Genomic DNA, 16423 nt, shown 5'->3' with positions numbered 1-16423 from the left:
GGTAATATTTTAGTAAGTTGCAGTATGTAGAAAAATTATTAAAATTAAGCAACATCATCTTTGGGTGGAGATAGCCTTAATATTAAATAATAGTTTCTGTTTTACTCTGAAAATTCTATGAAAATTCAGCAAACCCTTCCCACTTAAAAGTACTTTTCTAACTATTTAACAAACTCTGAAAACTCACAGTTGTATAGTAGAAAACAATTAAAAATATACATAAATTAACTTAATATTTTTTTTTTTTGCATGACATGATTATGAATGTCCAGGTAGTGTTTAGACAAGGTGTCCAGGTCTTTGCACAACAAGTTTTGGTTGCGTCTAGTAGAGGTGGCCACGAAGATGTGTCCTATGCCAGACTGGACAGCTCTGCCTCATTTTGAAAACAAATTAAACTTTATTTTAAAAAAAAGTACAGCAAACTTGGAAACTCTGGAGATTTGTTCATCTCTATAAGCCTCCTTGTTGCTAAATATATTAGCTCTATATTTATGTGGCACATTTCTCATTACTGCTCCAATCGTCCACCTTTGGTTGTATTATTATACCTTTTTTTAATTCTTTCTTTTACTAATACTGTATTAATATACAGTACTCATTATTCTTCTAATCCTAACTATGGTGTTTAGAGTGGGGGTATAATACAAACGCATTTTATTTGCTCAAAGGCAAAGCACTTTTTAGACCTCTGAAATCATAGCAAGGTACACTATCACTATCAGTTTTGCAAAGTGGCCTTCCCACTGACACTCTGTCTGTTTGTAGGACTGTGAACCTAGATGGAAAATGTGTACACTGGCAAAAATAAAGACATCTCTTCACAGTACTACCTACTATTTCTTTTGGCTATCCCAATTAATTAAGTACAATTCCAATTTTCTCCATCTCTTTCAAGTCAAATTATTGTCCTACATTAAGAGAGTAAAGAATCAGTAGCTTCTTTCTTTTTTTGTCATAATAATGTTTTTTTGTATACTTGATGCACTTTGCAATATTAAGCGCACCTGGTTGTAGTAAATGGCATTCTGTGGACAGAGTAGACCAATGCCCATCACCTCCAACGATGTGTAATATTCAGCTTAATTTGTGGTGGAAAAGTAATTTCAGCCATCCGCTCAGTATACGAGCTTTTAAATGGTTACGTTTGTCAGAAATTTATTTTGTTTAGTTATTATTTTTGTATACAGCATGTTATTGTATTTACTCCATTCCAGGTGACATCCTCATAAATGCTATGGTTACCGAACCAACTTCTCTTAATACTATCAAATTTTGGACTGTTATACTTTTCCCAGGACAGACCTGTTACTGATTACAATATTTTGTCAGCAAAGTGAAAAAAAAAAGTTGGAATTTTTTCTACCTTCTCGATCACAAATGATCACAAAAAATCTTAAAGGATTTATGTACACAAAATTTAAAATTAACCATGTGTTACCCATGTGTAAAATATATTCTGGGGACAAAAATGATCTCCCATATAATTCAAGCACAATTTTCAGAAATATAGCTATCAAATTAACAACATTGAAAATTTTAAAAATGTTTGTGAGTGACATCTTCACATTAAGTTGCCAAATTAATGAAAAGAATATGTGTTTCGCCAAACCACAAAAATACCTGAGAAATAATTTTTACATTTCTGTGCCATTTTGTAGTCAGATCAATTATTCTTTAGTTTATTAAAAATAATTGCATTTTCATCATAATAAATTCACATCATATACCATATCAAATGGACAGTCAAGAACTACAATAAACATAAATTCTTAAAATCTTAAAACTAGCTTACCATGGATTAAACTAGAAATTATCATTGTAAAAAAAAAAAAAATAATAATCAAAAAGTAGTGGAAAAAAACCCCGAAAACATAACAAAGTAACAGAATCTAATCTTCAATATGTACTCTATTTTGCGTGTACATTTCATTCTACAGTAGCAAATATTAATGAGGGTGACTAGGCCCAGAATGGTGATGAAAATCTTGCCCTTGGAACAATGGGTGAATTAGAGGATGCAATTGTATTGTAGGGTGCATTCCTGTGTTGGGGTGTGGTGCGAAGAGCGTTGGGATAAGGGTTGCATGTGGGAGTGCTTGAATAGTCAGGTGGGCAGGGTGAATGGCTGTTGCAGAAACTAAATGCAGCGGGTGCGCAAGTGGATGACCTATGTGCGGTGCAGGCGTTTGAAAGAGGGTTGGTGTTAACGATGAAGAAAGAGTAATAGGCGAAAACTGTGACTGGGGGAAAGGATTTAGATGTTGCAATGGAAAGTGATTGACATGGGAATGCATGGAAGCTGTCACAGCATATCGCTGCATGAGAGCATGGTGGATGCTGGTGATAGATGGATGGTGTTGGACTGAGACAGGCTGAATAGTTTGTGCACTTGAGAAGACAGCTGATCCATTGCTGGGTAATGCTTTAAAATGCTTTGTCAACAGCTGCTTCTGCATGTGCTGCTGTGCCTGAATTTGCAACAGTTTATACTTATCTACTTCATCTGGTGAGAATGTTATAGGTTGTTGTGCTAGAGGAGGAGAAGTGGACTTATGATGGAACCTTCTGCTATTATCTGCTTTTCTAAAGTCCTGCATAGTACTGTCATAAAAGCATTTTATATTTCCTTCCACAGAGTTTAATTTCATATTTACATCAGGTCGTACCAGTCTTATTTGTTCTTCTTTGGTCTCTGGTGAGTTGGTTTCACCTAGATGTCTTAGATGGGGCAATGCACATGGGAAGTTAAGGTGACCTGGGCCAGGGCTTTGCATAAAAGGTTGCACTTCACCAATGAATTGTCCTGGTGAGTCCTCTACTGGAATTTCAGTTCTGCATTCTTTATCTATATGAATGATATTATTATTATAAGGACAGTTATCAGCAGTTGTGGTAACATTGACTTTACAGTATTCCGACCCTTTGGATTTGCAACTGCTGATGCTTTTTTGAAACATGTGGCCCGTATCATAAAGATCTATGTTTCTGCTAGCTTTGATATGATCTTGCAATGGTGGAGCTGCTTTTTCGTGATCATTGGGAGGAAGTTTGATAGCAAAATAATTTTTATTAAATTCCATAATACCATAGTTCCTAGTATTGTGGTCTTCTTTTGAAGGCTCTGTGGCCTGTTCACTCTCTAGAAGCAATTCAGTAATCAAGGAATTGTTCTCATTAACTATTATTTGCTGTACTGTGTCTTCTGAATCGTTCTTCCTACAGCTCACTGAGAGAGGTCCCAGGTCTTGATGATGAAACCTATATGATGAACCCTTTGCATTACTGTTGGTAAAACTTTCTGTTGTATGTGGACTTCTGGGAGATCCAGAAAAGTTAATTATTTCTTCTGGGGAAGCACTAGATTTGTTGATTCCTGATTTCACAGTTGCAGAGCTTTTAATGCTGTTTTCTTGTATAGAAAGCAATTGTTCTACAACACAATCAGCTCCCAAGTCATCTTGTTTCTTCCGCGACCGATGTTTGCTCCTGGCGTGTTTACAACACAGACGATGTTCAAGAAACTCATGTCTTGAGCTCTCACTAAATGTTTTGTGCTTTTGATTTTTGCAGTTTGACTTTTTATCAACTTCTGAAAAGCAGTCATTATCTGAAGACAATTCACTGTTGTGCTTTCCCGGTATGCGGCGGTTTACTTTCGGAGAGGTGTCATGAGTTGGTGTTCTGCTTTCTATGTCTTCATGCCTGCAAGTTGAACCACTACTCATTGAATAACTAGAAGAGGATGCTTGTGAAAATAATGTTTTCTGGGATATGTCTGAGTTTGCATCACTTTCTGAATCTTTACTACCATCAACGTTTTCCCAAGAGAAGCTATTTTCATAGCGACTCTGGTCTCTACTTTCTTTAGACTTGTTTGAGCTGTAGCACTTGTCTTTAAAAACCAGCTTGTCCTGTTGTAAAAACCTCCTTCTTTTCAACTCCTCTTTGGAATTTGCCATCTCCTTTATTCGGCTATGATGGGCAGTTTTAATTCTCTTGGACTGGTCATGAGAAGATCTTTTGCGTTTTCTCGAATGGTGACTTGATCTGACAATGTAGTTCTGAGAAGGACTGCAATGGGTGGAAACCTGAGGTCTGTCGTCATGCAAATGACTGAACTTGGCTTTATGTGTGTAGTCCGTAACTACTCGGTAATTGTCATAAGATTCCATTTCTCTTTCTGCCAATCCCTCTAGCTTCTTTCTGTCTTTCTTTGGCTCTACTGGCTGACTGTCTGTTTCATTCTCCACTTCTCTATCCATCTTGATACCTGAGGCTTTTTCCTCATGTCTGTTTTTAGACAGTTCACTACTTGCACAATTCTTTGTGTCTATTTCGTTTGTTTTTCCGCTTTTGCCTTTTTTGGAACATTTAAAATCAAAATATAATGGATTGCAGGTATAGGATATTGAGGGCTGAGTTTTAGTAAATAAAAGGAGTTCTGTGGGCCACTGAAGGATAGTATTGCCATCTTTGCTCAAGACGCTAAGAAAAGATAGTGTTTTGGATGGAGTACCGGCATTTGCAGAGTCACCTGATGAATGTTCTTGGCATTTACTTGGGTTTTGAACATGATCATCAGATGCCGCTGAATTTCCTTCGTCTGAATTTACGCTTGACTCCTCTTTACCATGTTTTTGTGAGAGTAAGTGGGTTAAATGCTCGATTAATATTGCATCTGCAACTGTGTGCTTGTTGGAACAAGCCTCTTGTATACAGCTCCGAGCTTGGCAATGGACCTCCGCTGGCGTCTCAGATGACAACTCAGTCTCTAAAGTAACATTTACTTCTTTTTGACTCAGTTGATCTACACAACTGGTGTCTGGAGATTGCATTTCAGCTGTTATGTTCGATTGGGCAATTTTGCTATGTTCCTTTGTGTTATCTTGACTGCTTCTGTCATCTTTAAACTTCTCTACATTTGCAGGCACATTGTCTGGCAGCGACACGTCTGTTTCATCTTGTTGAGACAGCGCAGTGTTTTCTGTTACATTTTCATTTACGTGTGCATAGTGTCTAAAGCTTACAGACATTTGCTTGGCTTTGTGGTGAAGTAATTGGCTGCTTTCATTTACTTCTTCCATGCTCTCATTGAAAACCGATGCTGAAGAATCCAGCTTTAGCAATGCTTTCCTAGAAAAGCAGAATGAGACGCTTGCCCTGTTGGTGACACTGCTGCTGTTTGAGTTCGGTACCTGTAGTTGAGTCTGGTTTTCAACAAAGCAACAGCGGCTGTCATTCAGCACCTCCCTGTTAAATAGAATGTCTTGTTTGCCCTCGGCGATGCCGCCACCGCTGCCGCTGGTGATGGCTTCCCCTTTGTACATGACTGCACACTTTGAACTTGTAACTCTTTCATCTTTGTTTGTAAATACGTCTTCCTGTGGTCCTTTTAGTCTGGGTGCTTTAAATACTGGCCCCTCATCTGCAACACTGGGAATAAAACAAAGAGATAAAGTAGTACATTAATGGAAAACAACAATATATCTATATACAAAGCTTCATATGTCTGTAATACTTAATGCTGTACTTGTTAAGGTCAACTTGCTTAATAAAATGTTTTGTTATTTATGGGGGTGATTCAGCTGCAGATGCATTTGCTATCGCAGCTGCTAACATGATAGTAGCTGAGATAGCACTAATATGGTAATGCAGCCGGAGGCTAATGATCTGAGCTGCGTCCTTGGATGCAGCATCAGATCATCTGTGATCCTATCGGTCGGTTGAGTGACCCTTGAGGGTCACACAAGCCGGCTGGCGCAGATGAGTAAAAGAGGCCAGGAAATCTCTGTCAGCCGACGTAGATTCTGGCCTCTCCACTCCCCAATAACGACGGCAATGCGCCTTTGTTTTGACAAATGGAGGCCGTCGTCGCCCCACTGACAGCCTGCTGCCGGACTGCATGCGGGATTGCCAGACCCATTCTGCACATGCGCAGATTCCTGAACTTCGGGAATCTGCTATCACTAGTGCAGTACTGAATTAGGCCCTTTATCCTTTATTGTTGGTTGGCAACATGTAGGCTCAGAATTTATAGTAATATTCATTGAGATTTAGGGCTCATTGACACTTGGAGTTATCGTCCACTTATCAAGTGGTGCAATTAATATGCACTGGGCATGTGTCTGCAGACAGTAACAAGAATGATCGATTTCAATAGGCAAGGCATCTCTCCATTTACAAATACCATGTGCTTCTAAGTACCATGGCACCTGGATTGCTTTTTAAAGTTGGCCCAACTCAGTTGTATTGATTTGGGCTCTATATTGTAGTGCTAATGGGAGAAATTGCTGGAGTTTAGCAACAGCTACAGGCTTAGTACACTTGAGGCTTTACACTGGAGGGACATTAGGTGGCGTTGTATTTAAAAGTTAAAACTGTATAGTCTCACTTTCATAAGAATCTTGCTTATTAATTTTGTGTTATTAGGTTTTAATTTTCTGGTCACATTTCACTTAATCCAACAATCTTTCCTGTGTGTTGATACCTGAACAAAGCATATTCAGCAACAAGGGAATAGTGACTGTAGGACTAATCTAAAATACTGTGGGGTTTATTTATCAAGCAGTGAAAAACTTAGTGAAGTGGACCATTGGCAACCAATCAGCTTTGAAGTAACATTTATCAAGTACAGTCTGTAAAATAATAGGTAGGAGTTGATTGGTTGCAATGGGCAACTTCTCCATTGGGCTGCTTCACTAAGTTTTTCACTACTTTATAAATAAACCCTTGTGTTCTTTACAAAACCTAGTTTAAATTAGCTGTAAATGTATATATAAATATATATATAGAGGAGGAAGGTGCGGCACTCTGGCATATGAAGAAATAGCAAACATGCAGTGCGTGTTTGCTATTTCTTCATATGCCAGAGTGCCGCACCTTCCTCCTCTACAATTACCTTGTCGTGAGGGCACCGGCAGCAGCTATTTATACGTTATTTGGAGTGCCAGTCCTTTCCACGTGTAAATATATATATATATATTAGGGGTGAGCGGGTTCGGATTTCTGAAATCCGAACCCCCCCGAGCCCCCCCGATCCGAGTCCGATCCGAGTCAGGCTCGACTTTTCCCGCCTGACTCGGATCTGAAATCGAGGCAAAACGTCATCATCCCGCCTTCCGAGTCTCGTGGGTTTTGGAACCTATATAAGGTACCCGCGTCGGCGCCATTTTCTCACTCTGCTGTGGACAGTGAAGAGGGAGGGTGGGAGTTAGGGCTGGCTGGGCTGTGTAGTGTAGTGTAGTGTAGTGCAGAATAGTGTTGTGCTGTGCTGTGCTGCGCTGTGCTGCTGTTGTCCACTACTTCAAAGTCCATAGGGGCTGGCTGTGTTGTGCTGTGCTGCTGTTGTTAATAGGGGCTGTGTCCACTACTTCAAAGTCCATAGGGGCTGGCTGGACTGTGTTGTGCAGTCAGTTCTCCATAGGGGCTGTGTCCACTCCAAAGTCCTGTGCAGTGTCCCAGTCCTAAAGGGGTGCTGTAGTGTTGTCCAGGGGGTGCTCTGTCCATCAGGGGTGCTCCCCCCAAGTGCTAAAAAAATAATATATTTTCTGTGTTTGTGAATTGTGTGCGCAGTAGCCGCACGTGCATCAACAAAGTAGTGCCAAGCGTGCGCCTGTGTCATAAGTAAAGGGCCGGCTGGAATGACCGTTAAAGGGTGCTGTAACCCCCGAAAGTACACTCCAATCCAAACCAAAAAAAAATTATTTTCTGTGTTTGTGAATTGTGTGCGCAGTAGCCGCACGTGCATCAACAAAGTAGTGCCAAGCGTGCGCCTGTGTCATAAGTAAAGGGCCGGCTGGCTTGACCGTTAAGGGTGCTGTAACCCCCGAAAGTACACTCCAGTCCAAACCAAAAAAAAAATTATTTTCTGTGTTTGTGAATTGTGTGCGCAGTAGCCGCACGTGCATCAACAAAGTACTGCCAAGCGTGCGCCTGTGTCATAAGTAAAGGGCCGGCTGGCTTGACCGTTAAGGGTGCTGTAACCCCCGAAAGTACACTCCAGTCCAAACCAAAAAAAAAATAATTTTCTGTGTTTGTGAATTGTGTGCGCAGTAGCCGCACGTGCATCAACAAAGTAGTGCCAAGCGTGCGCCTGTGTCATAAGTAAAGGGCCGGCTGGCTTGACCGTTAAAGGGTGCTGTAACCCCCGAAAGTACACTCCAGTCCAAACCAAAAAAAAATTATTTTCTGTGTTTGTGAATTGTGTGCGCAGTAGCCGCACGTGCATCAACAAAGTAGTGCCAAGCGTGCGCCTGTGTCATAAGTAAAGGGCCGGCTGGCTTGACCGTTAAAGGGTGCTGTAACCCCCGAAAGTACACTCCAGTCCAAACCAAAAAAAAATTATTTTCTGTGTTTGTGAATTGTGTGCGAAGTAGCCGCACGTGCATCAACAAAGTAGTGCCAAGCGTGCGCCTGTGTCATAAGTAAAGGGCCGGCTGGCTTGACCGTTAAAGGGTGCTGTAACCCCCGAAAGTACACTCCAGTCCAAACCCCAAAAAAATTATTTTCTGTGTTTGTGAATTGTGTGCGCAGTAGCCGCACGTGCATCAACAAAGTAGTGCCAAGCGTGCGCCTGTGTCATAAGTAAAGGGCCGGCTGGCTTGACCGTTAAGGGTGCTGTAACCCCCGAAAGTACACTCCAGTCCAAACCAAAAAAAAAATTATTTTCTATGTTTAGCCGCACGTATATATCAAATCGATATAACATAAATGGAGGACCAAACTTTCTCCGATAAAAATAAAATAGAGAAAGATCAAGAACCACTTCCTCCTAGTGCTGAAGCTGCTGCCACTAGTCATGACATAGACGATAACATGCCATCAACGTCGTCTGCCAAGGCCGATGCCCAATGTCATAGTAGAGGGCACATACAATCCCAAATGGCAAAGTTCAGGAAAATGACCTTGAAAAAGACATTTAAATCAGCTGAAGAGAAACGTAAACTTGCCAATATGCCACTTACGACACGGAGTGGCAAGGAACGGCTAAGGTCGATCCCTAGTATGTTCATGACTAGTGGTTCAGCTTCACATGACGATGGAAGCCCTCCTCCCACTAAAAAAATCAAAAGAGTTAAGCTGGCAAAAGCACAGCGAAGAACTGTGCTTTCTAAGAAGATATCACAAATCCCCAAGGAGAGTCCAAGTGTGGTGGTGGTTGCGATGCCTGACCTTCCCAGCACTGGACGGGAAGAGGTGGCTCTTTCCACCATTTGCACGCCCCCTGCAAGTGCTGAAAGGAGCACCCACAGTCCACTTGCTGATATGCAAATTGAAGATGTCACTGTTGAAGTACAACAGGATGAGGATACTGGTGTAGCTGGCGCTGAGGAGGAAGTTGGCGAGGAGGATTCTGATGGTGATGTGGTATGTTTAAATCAGGCTCCGGGGGAGACAGTTGTTGTCCGTGGGATGAAAAAGCCCATCACGGTCATGCCTGGGCAGAAGACCAAACATTCCACCTCTTTGGTCTGGCAATATTTCTATCCAAATCCGGACAACAACTGTCTTGCCATATGTACCATATGTAAAGGTGAAATAAGTAGGGGTAGGGACGTCAACCACCTAGGAACATCCTCCCTTATACGGCACCTGCAGCGCGTTCATAAAAAGTTACTGTCAAGTTCAGAAACTTTGGCTAAGACCGTAAGCAGTCCAGGGACACCTAAATCCCGTTGTCCTGTTGTATCCAAGCGCATGCAAACCACATCGTCAACTCCCTCCTCGTCAATTTCCTCCTTAGTCAGGATCGGAAGTAGTCCTGCAGGCCATGTCACTGGCATGACTGACTCTCCTATCCGGGATTCCTCTGGAGGATCCTGCATTGCTACGCCTACTGCTGCCGCTGCTGCTGTTGCTGCTGCTGGGAGTCGTTCATCATCCCAGAGAGGAAGTAGGAACACCACTACTTTTACTAAACAATTGACCCTCCAACAGTCCTTAGCGAGGAGGATGAAGTACGACAGCAGTCATCCTGAAGCAAAACGTATAACTGAGGCCTTGACTGCTATGTTGGTGTTAGACGTGCGTCCGGTATCCGCCATTAGTGCAGTGGGATTTAGACAATTGATGGAGGTAGTGTGTCCCCGGTTCCAAATCCCGTCTAGATTCCACTTCACTAGGCAGGCGATACCGAGACTGTACAGAAACGTCAGAAAAAGTGTCCTCAGTGTCCTGAAAAATGCCGTTGTACACAATGTCCACTTAACCACGGACATGTGGACAAGTGGAACAGGGCAGACTAAGGACTATATGACTGTGACAGCCCACTGGGTAGATGTATCACCTTATGCAGCAACAGCAGCAGCGTCACCAGTAGCAGCATCTCAGAAACGCCAGCTCGTTACAAGGCAGGCTACGCTGTGTATCACCGGTTTCAGTAAGAGGCACACTGCCGACAACCTCTTAGAGAAACTGAGGGAAATCATCGCCCAGTGGCTTACCCCACTTAGACTCTCCTGGGGATTTGTGATATCTGACAACGCCACCAATATTGTGCGGGCATTACATCTGGGCAAATTCCAGCACGTCCCATGTTTTGCTCACACAATAAACTTGGTGGTGCAGAATTTTCTGAAAAGCGACAGGGGCGTGCAGGAGACGCTTTGGGTGGCCCGAAAAATTTCTGGCCACTTTCGCCATTCAGCGACTGCGTGCCGAAGACTGGAGCGCCAGCAAACACTCTTGAACCTGCCCCGCCATCACCTGAAGCAAGAGGTTGTGACGTGGTGGAACTCAACCCTCTATATGCTTCAGATGATGGAGGAGCAGCAAAAGGCCATACAAGCCTATACATCCACCTATGACATAGGCAAAGGAGGGGGTATGCACCTGACTCAAGCGCAGTGGAGAATGATTTCCGTGTTGTGCAAGGTTCTCCAGCCCTTCGAACTTGCCACACGTGAAGTCAGTTCAGACACAGCCAGCTTGAGTCAGGTCATTCCCCTCATCAGGCTTTTGCAGAAGCAGCTGGAGAAAGTGAAGGAGGAGCTAAGACGGAGCGATTCCGCTCGGCATGTGGGACTTGTGGATGAAGCCCTTCATTCGCTTTGCCAGGATTCCAGGGTGGTCAATCTGTTGAAATCAGACCACTACATTTTGGCCACCGTGCTTGATCCTAGGTTTAAAGCCTATGTGGTGTCTCTCTTTCCGGCCGACACAAGCCTGCAGAGGTGCAAAGACCTGCTGGTGAACACACTGTCAGCTGAAGCGGAACGTGACACGTCAACGGCTCCTTCTTCATTTTCTCCCGCAACTGGGGCTGCCAGGAAAAAACTTAGGTATCCTAAGCAACCCACTGGCGGTGATGCAGGGCAGGCAGGACCAAGTTTGGACATCTGGTCCGGACTGAAGGACCTGGCAACAATTTCTGACATGTCTACTGTCACTGCATATGATACTGTCACCATTGACAGAATGGTGGAGGATTACATCGGTGACAGCATCCAAGTAGGCATGTCAGACAGTCCATACCTGTACTGGCAGGAAAAAGAGGCAATTTGGAGGCCCCTGTACAAGCTGGCTCTATTTTACCTGAGTTGCCCCCCCTCCAGTGTGTACTCCGAAAGAGTGTTTAGTGCAGCCGGGAACCTTGTCAGCGAAAGGCGTAGGAGGTTGCTTCCACAGAATGTGGAGAAGATGATGTTCATCAAAATGAATTATCAGCTCTTCCAGGGAGACCAGCCTCCAGAAGGTACAGAGGGACCTGTGGTGGTGGATTCAAGTGGGGACGAGTTAATACTTTGTGAGGATGAGGATGTACACACTGAAGAGGGTGAGGAATCGGTGGATGAGGAGGATGAGGATGACATCTTGCCTCCGTAGAGCCAGTTTGTGCAGGGACACATTAATTGCCAGCTTGTTTTCTGGGGGCCCAAACGAACCAATCATTTCAGCCACAGTTGTGTGGCAGACCCTGGCGCTGAAATGATTGATTTGTTAAAGTGTGCATGTCCTGTTTATACAACATAAGGGTGGGTGGGAGGGCCCAAGGACAATTCCATCTTGCACTTCTTTTTTTTCTTTGCATTATGTACAGTTTGGGGCCTAGTTTTTCTAACTGCCATCCTGTCTGCCACTGCAGTGTCACGCCTAGATGGGTCACGTGTTTGTGCCGCCCACTCGTGTCGCTTAGCATAGTCATCCAGCTACCTCGGTGCAACCTTTTGGACATAAAAACACTATTGTGAGGTGTGAGGTGTTCAGAATAGACTGGAAATGAGTGGAAATTAAGGTTATTGAGGTTAATAATAGCATAGGAGCAGAGAAACCAACAAATTCTGTGATTTTAGCTGTTTTTATGCTTTTTTAAAAAAAAATACAGATCCAAAACACAAAACCCAGAACCCAAAACACGGAAGGGTGGTTTTGGAAAACCAATCCAGATCCAAAACACGAAGAAAGATCCAGATCCAAAACCAAAACACAAAACACGAAAAGTGGCCGGTGCACACCCCTAGTTTTAAAGATATTCATGGTTAAGAAGAGATGGTTAAATCAAAAGACTGAGGTGTTAATTAAGTCACCTGTGCCCAAGCATGGTTATCCTTAAAACCTGGACCGTTTGAGGACTGAGGGCCTGATTCAGAGTTGGGAATAGAGTGAGATATCGCTCTCAACTGATCATCTTGGTGAAACCATGCTGCACTTCAGGTGGGGCAGATTTAAAATGTGCAGAGATTTAGATTTGGGAGGAGTGTTTCCAAACTGACATCTAAATTGTAGAGTAATAATAAAGCTGTGCAGTATTCGTGGGCTACATGCAAAAGCAGCCAGTATTTACCCTACATGTAAAAACATTTATGTATTTACACTAGGGGTGAGCGGGTGCGGATTTCTGAAATCCGAACCCCCCGAGCCCCCCCGATCCGAGGCAGATCCGAGTCAGGCTCGACTGTTCCCGCCTGACTCGGATCTGAAATCGAGGCAAAACGTCATCATCCCGCCTTCCGAGTCTCGTGGGTTTTGGAACCTATATAAGGTACCCGCGTCGGCGCCATTTTCTCACTCTGCTGTGGACAGTGAAGAGGGAGGGTGGGAGTTAGGGCTGGCTGGGCTGTGTAGTGTAGTGTAGTGTAGTGCAGAATAGTGTTGTGCTGTGCTGTGCTGCGCTGTGCTGCTGTTGTCCACTACTTCAAAGTCCATAGGGGCTGGCTGTGTTGTGCTGTGCTGCTGTTGTTAATAGGGGCTGTGTCCACTACTTCAAAGTCCATAGGGGCTGGCTGGACTGTGTTGTGCAGTCAGTTCTCCATAGGGGCTGTGTCCACTCCAAAGTCCTGTCCAGTGTCCCAGTCCTAAAGGGGAGCTGTAGTGTTGTCCAGGGGGTGCTCTGTCCATCAGGGGTACTCCCCCCAAGTGCTAAAAAAATAATATTTTTTGTGTGTTTGTGAATTGTGTGCGCAGTAGCCGCACGTGCATCAACAAAGTAGTGCCAAGCGTGCGCCTGTGTCATAAGTAAAGGGCCGGCTGGCCTGACCATTAAAGGGTGCTGTAACCCCCAAAGTACACTCCAGTCCAAACCAAAAAAAAAAATATTTTCTGTGTTTGTGAATTGTGTGCGCAGTAGCCGCACGTGCATCAACAAAGTAGTGCCAAGCGTGCGCCTGTGGCATAAGTAAAGGGCCGGCTGGCTTGACCGTTAAAGGGTGCTGTAACCCCCAAAGTACACTCCAGTCCAAACCAAAAATAAAAATATTTTCTGTGTTTGTGAATTGTGTGCGCAGTAGCCGCACGTGCATCAACAAAGTAGTGCCAAGCGTGCGCCTGTGTCATAAGTAAAGGGCCGGCTGGCTTGACCGTTAAAGGGTGCTGTAACCCCCAAAGTACACTCCAGTTCAAACCAAAAAAATAATATTTTTTGTGTGTTTGTGAATTGTGTGCGCAGTAGCCGCACGTGCATCAACAAAGTAGTGCCAAGCGTGCACCTGTGTCATAAGTAAAGGGCCGGCTGGCTTGACCGTTAAAGGGTGCTGTAACCCCCAAAGTACACTCCAGTCCAAACCAAAAAAAAAATTATTTTCTATGTTTGTGAATTGTGTGCGCAGTAGCCGCACGTGCATCAACAAAGTAGTGCCAAGCGTGCGCCTGTGTCATAAGTAAAGGGCCGGCTGGCTTGACCGTTAAAGGGTGCTGTAACCCCCAAAGTACACTCCAGTTCAAACCAAAAAAATAATATTTTTTGTGTGTTTGTGAATTGTGTGCGCAGTAGCCGCACGTGCATCAACAAAGTAGTGCCAAGCGTGCACCTGTGTCATAAGTAAAGGGCCGGCTGGCTTGACCGTTAAAGGGTGCTGTAACCCCCAAAGTACACTCCAGTCCAAACCAAAAAAAAAAATATTTTCTGTGTTTGTGAATTGTGTGCGCAGTAGCCGCACGTGCATCAACAAAGTAGTGCCAAGCGTGCGCCTGTGTCATAAGTAAAGGGCCGGCTGGCTTGACCGTTAAAGGGTGCTGTAACCCCCAAAGTACACTCCAGTCCAAACCAAAAAAAAAATTATTTTCTATGTTTGTGAATTGTGTGCGCAGTAGCCGCACGTGCATCAACAAAGTAGTGCCAAGCGTGCGCCTGAGTCATAAGTAAAGGGCCGGCTGGCTTGACCGTTAAAGGGTGATGTAACCCCCAAAGTACACTCCAGTCCAAACCAAAAAAAAAATTATTTTCTGTGTTTGTGAATTGTGTGCGCAGTAGCCGCACGTGCATCAACAAAGGAGCAGCGCCAAGCGTGCGCCTGTGTCCCATAAGTAAATGAATTATCAGCTCTTCCAGGGAGACCAGCCTCCAGAACGTACAGAGGGACCTGTGGTGGTGGATTCAAGTGGGGACGAGTTAATACTTTGTGAGGATGAGGATGTACACACTGAAGAGGGTGAGGAATCGGTGGATGAGGAGGATGAGGATGACATCTTGCCTCCGTAGAGCCAGTTTGTGCAGGGACACATTAATTGCCAGCTTGTTTTCTGGGGGCCCAAACGAACCAATCATTTCAGCCACAGTTGTGTGGCAGACCCTGGCGCTGAAATGATTGGTTTGTTAAAGTGTGCATGTCCTGTTTATACAACATAAGGGTGGGTGGGAGGGCCCAAGGACAATTCTATCTTGCACCTCTTTTTTTTCTTTTTTCTTTGCATTATGTACAGTTTGGGGCCTAGTTTTTCAAACTGCCATCCTGTCTGCCACTGCAGTATCACGCCTAGATGGGTCACGTGTTTGTGCCGCCCACTCGTGTCGCATAGCATAGTCATCCAGCTACCTCGGTGCAACCTTTTGGACATAAAAACACTATTGTGAGGTGTGAGGTGTTCAGAATAGACTGGAAATGAGTGGAAATTAAGGTTATTGAGGTTAATAATAGCATAGGAGCAGAAAAACCTACAAATTCTGTGATTTTAGCTGTTTTTATGCTTTTTTAAAAAAAAATACAGATCCAAAACACAAAACCCAGAACCCAAAACACGGAAGGGTGGTTTTGGTACAACTAATCCAGATCCAAAACACGAAGAAAGATCCAGATCCAAAACCAAAACACAAAACACGAAAAGTGGCCGGTGCACACCCCTAATATATATATATATATATATATATATATATATAAATTTATAGGCGATAGTACCTGTCCTTGGCATGTAGCATAGAAGGAAAAGCAGGAGGTGGAGGCGGCGGCTGGAACTACAGGCCCCACACATGCCAGTGGACCTTGAGGGGAATCCAAACCATGGATCAACTCTCCAAAACCAGGTGCATGGGGGAAGCAGGATGGGACTTTGAGGTCCCGGTGCTGCAGCATGAAGACGAGCATTACCATGTGACACCTGTAGCCTCTGTCATTGTAGCATGGCAGTGTGGTGTGGTCTGTTCACAGACAACTGTGTGCCCACTGTTCGGTGCTCTGACAATGCCAAGCAACGTTACCCGCAGGCATCCAGTGAGGCGCTACCCTATCTGTGCATGCACAGTCTGAATGGGAGCATTGATGCAAGCAAGTGCAGGAAAGGGAAGTACTTGAGGTAATGATGAGACATGGACCCCGAAGTTACTAGCCCTGGTGTCCTCACAAATCTTTATCAGGCCCTGTACCTACAGTGCTGTAATATACAAAAACATTATAATGTATGGGATAAAATGAAACATCACACAGACAAGACAAGCATCTGGCAAACCACGCATGAGTGTAAACCAGGTAATTAATGGCATTACAAGGGTCACTATTATAAGCATTTTATCTGATAAGTTGGTCTATATAAAGTGTCTGACTCCTCTGTGATTATTGCCTACTTAATTACAGCTGTCAAGATGTGTTTGTTTAGGTACTGTAGGAAGATGACACTTCATTCTGAGAAATATATTTCTGGCACTGGAAATGAGAAATGTAATTATGATGCTATCAATTGATGCTCCTTCCATAGCTACCTAAATACAGTTAAC

General features: G+C 43.9%; 1 protein-coding gene across 1 annotated transcript in view; it reads right to left on the bottom strand.

The window, feature by feature from the left end:
- Positions 1-1730: 1730 nt before the first annotated feature.
- ZNF804B (zinc finger protein 804B) overlaps positions 1731-16423 on the bottom strand; it is a 408332-nt gene continuing 393639 nt past the window's right edge. The window contains exon 4 of the mRNA XM_088478665.1: positions 1731-5436. Within this exon, the coding sequence (XP_088334791.1) occupies positions 1950-5436 (3487 nt within the window). The 3' untranslated portion in view covers positions 1731-1949. The remainder of the gene's footprint in view (positions 5437-16423) is intronic.

This window comes from Taudactylus pleione, unplaced genomic scaffold (assembly GCF_031769625.1).
Source record: "Taudactylus pleione unplaced genomic scaffold, aTauple2 ptg000216l, whole genome shotgun sequence".
Classification (NCBI taxonomy): domain Eukaryota; kingdom Metazoa; phylum Chordata; class Amphibia; order Anura; family Myobatrachidae; genus Taudactylus; species Taudactylus pleione.
The sequence above is the reverse complement of the archived record's forward strand: the minus strand, read 5'-3'. Positions and strand labels throughout refer to the sequence as shown.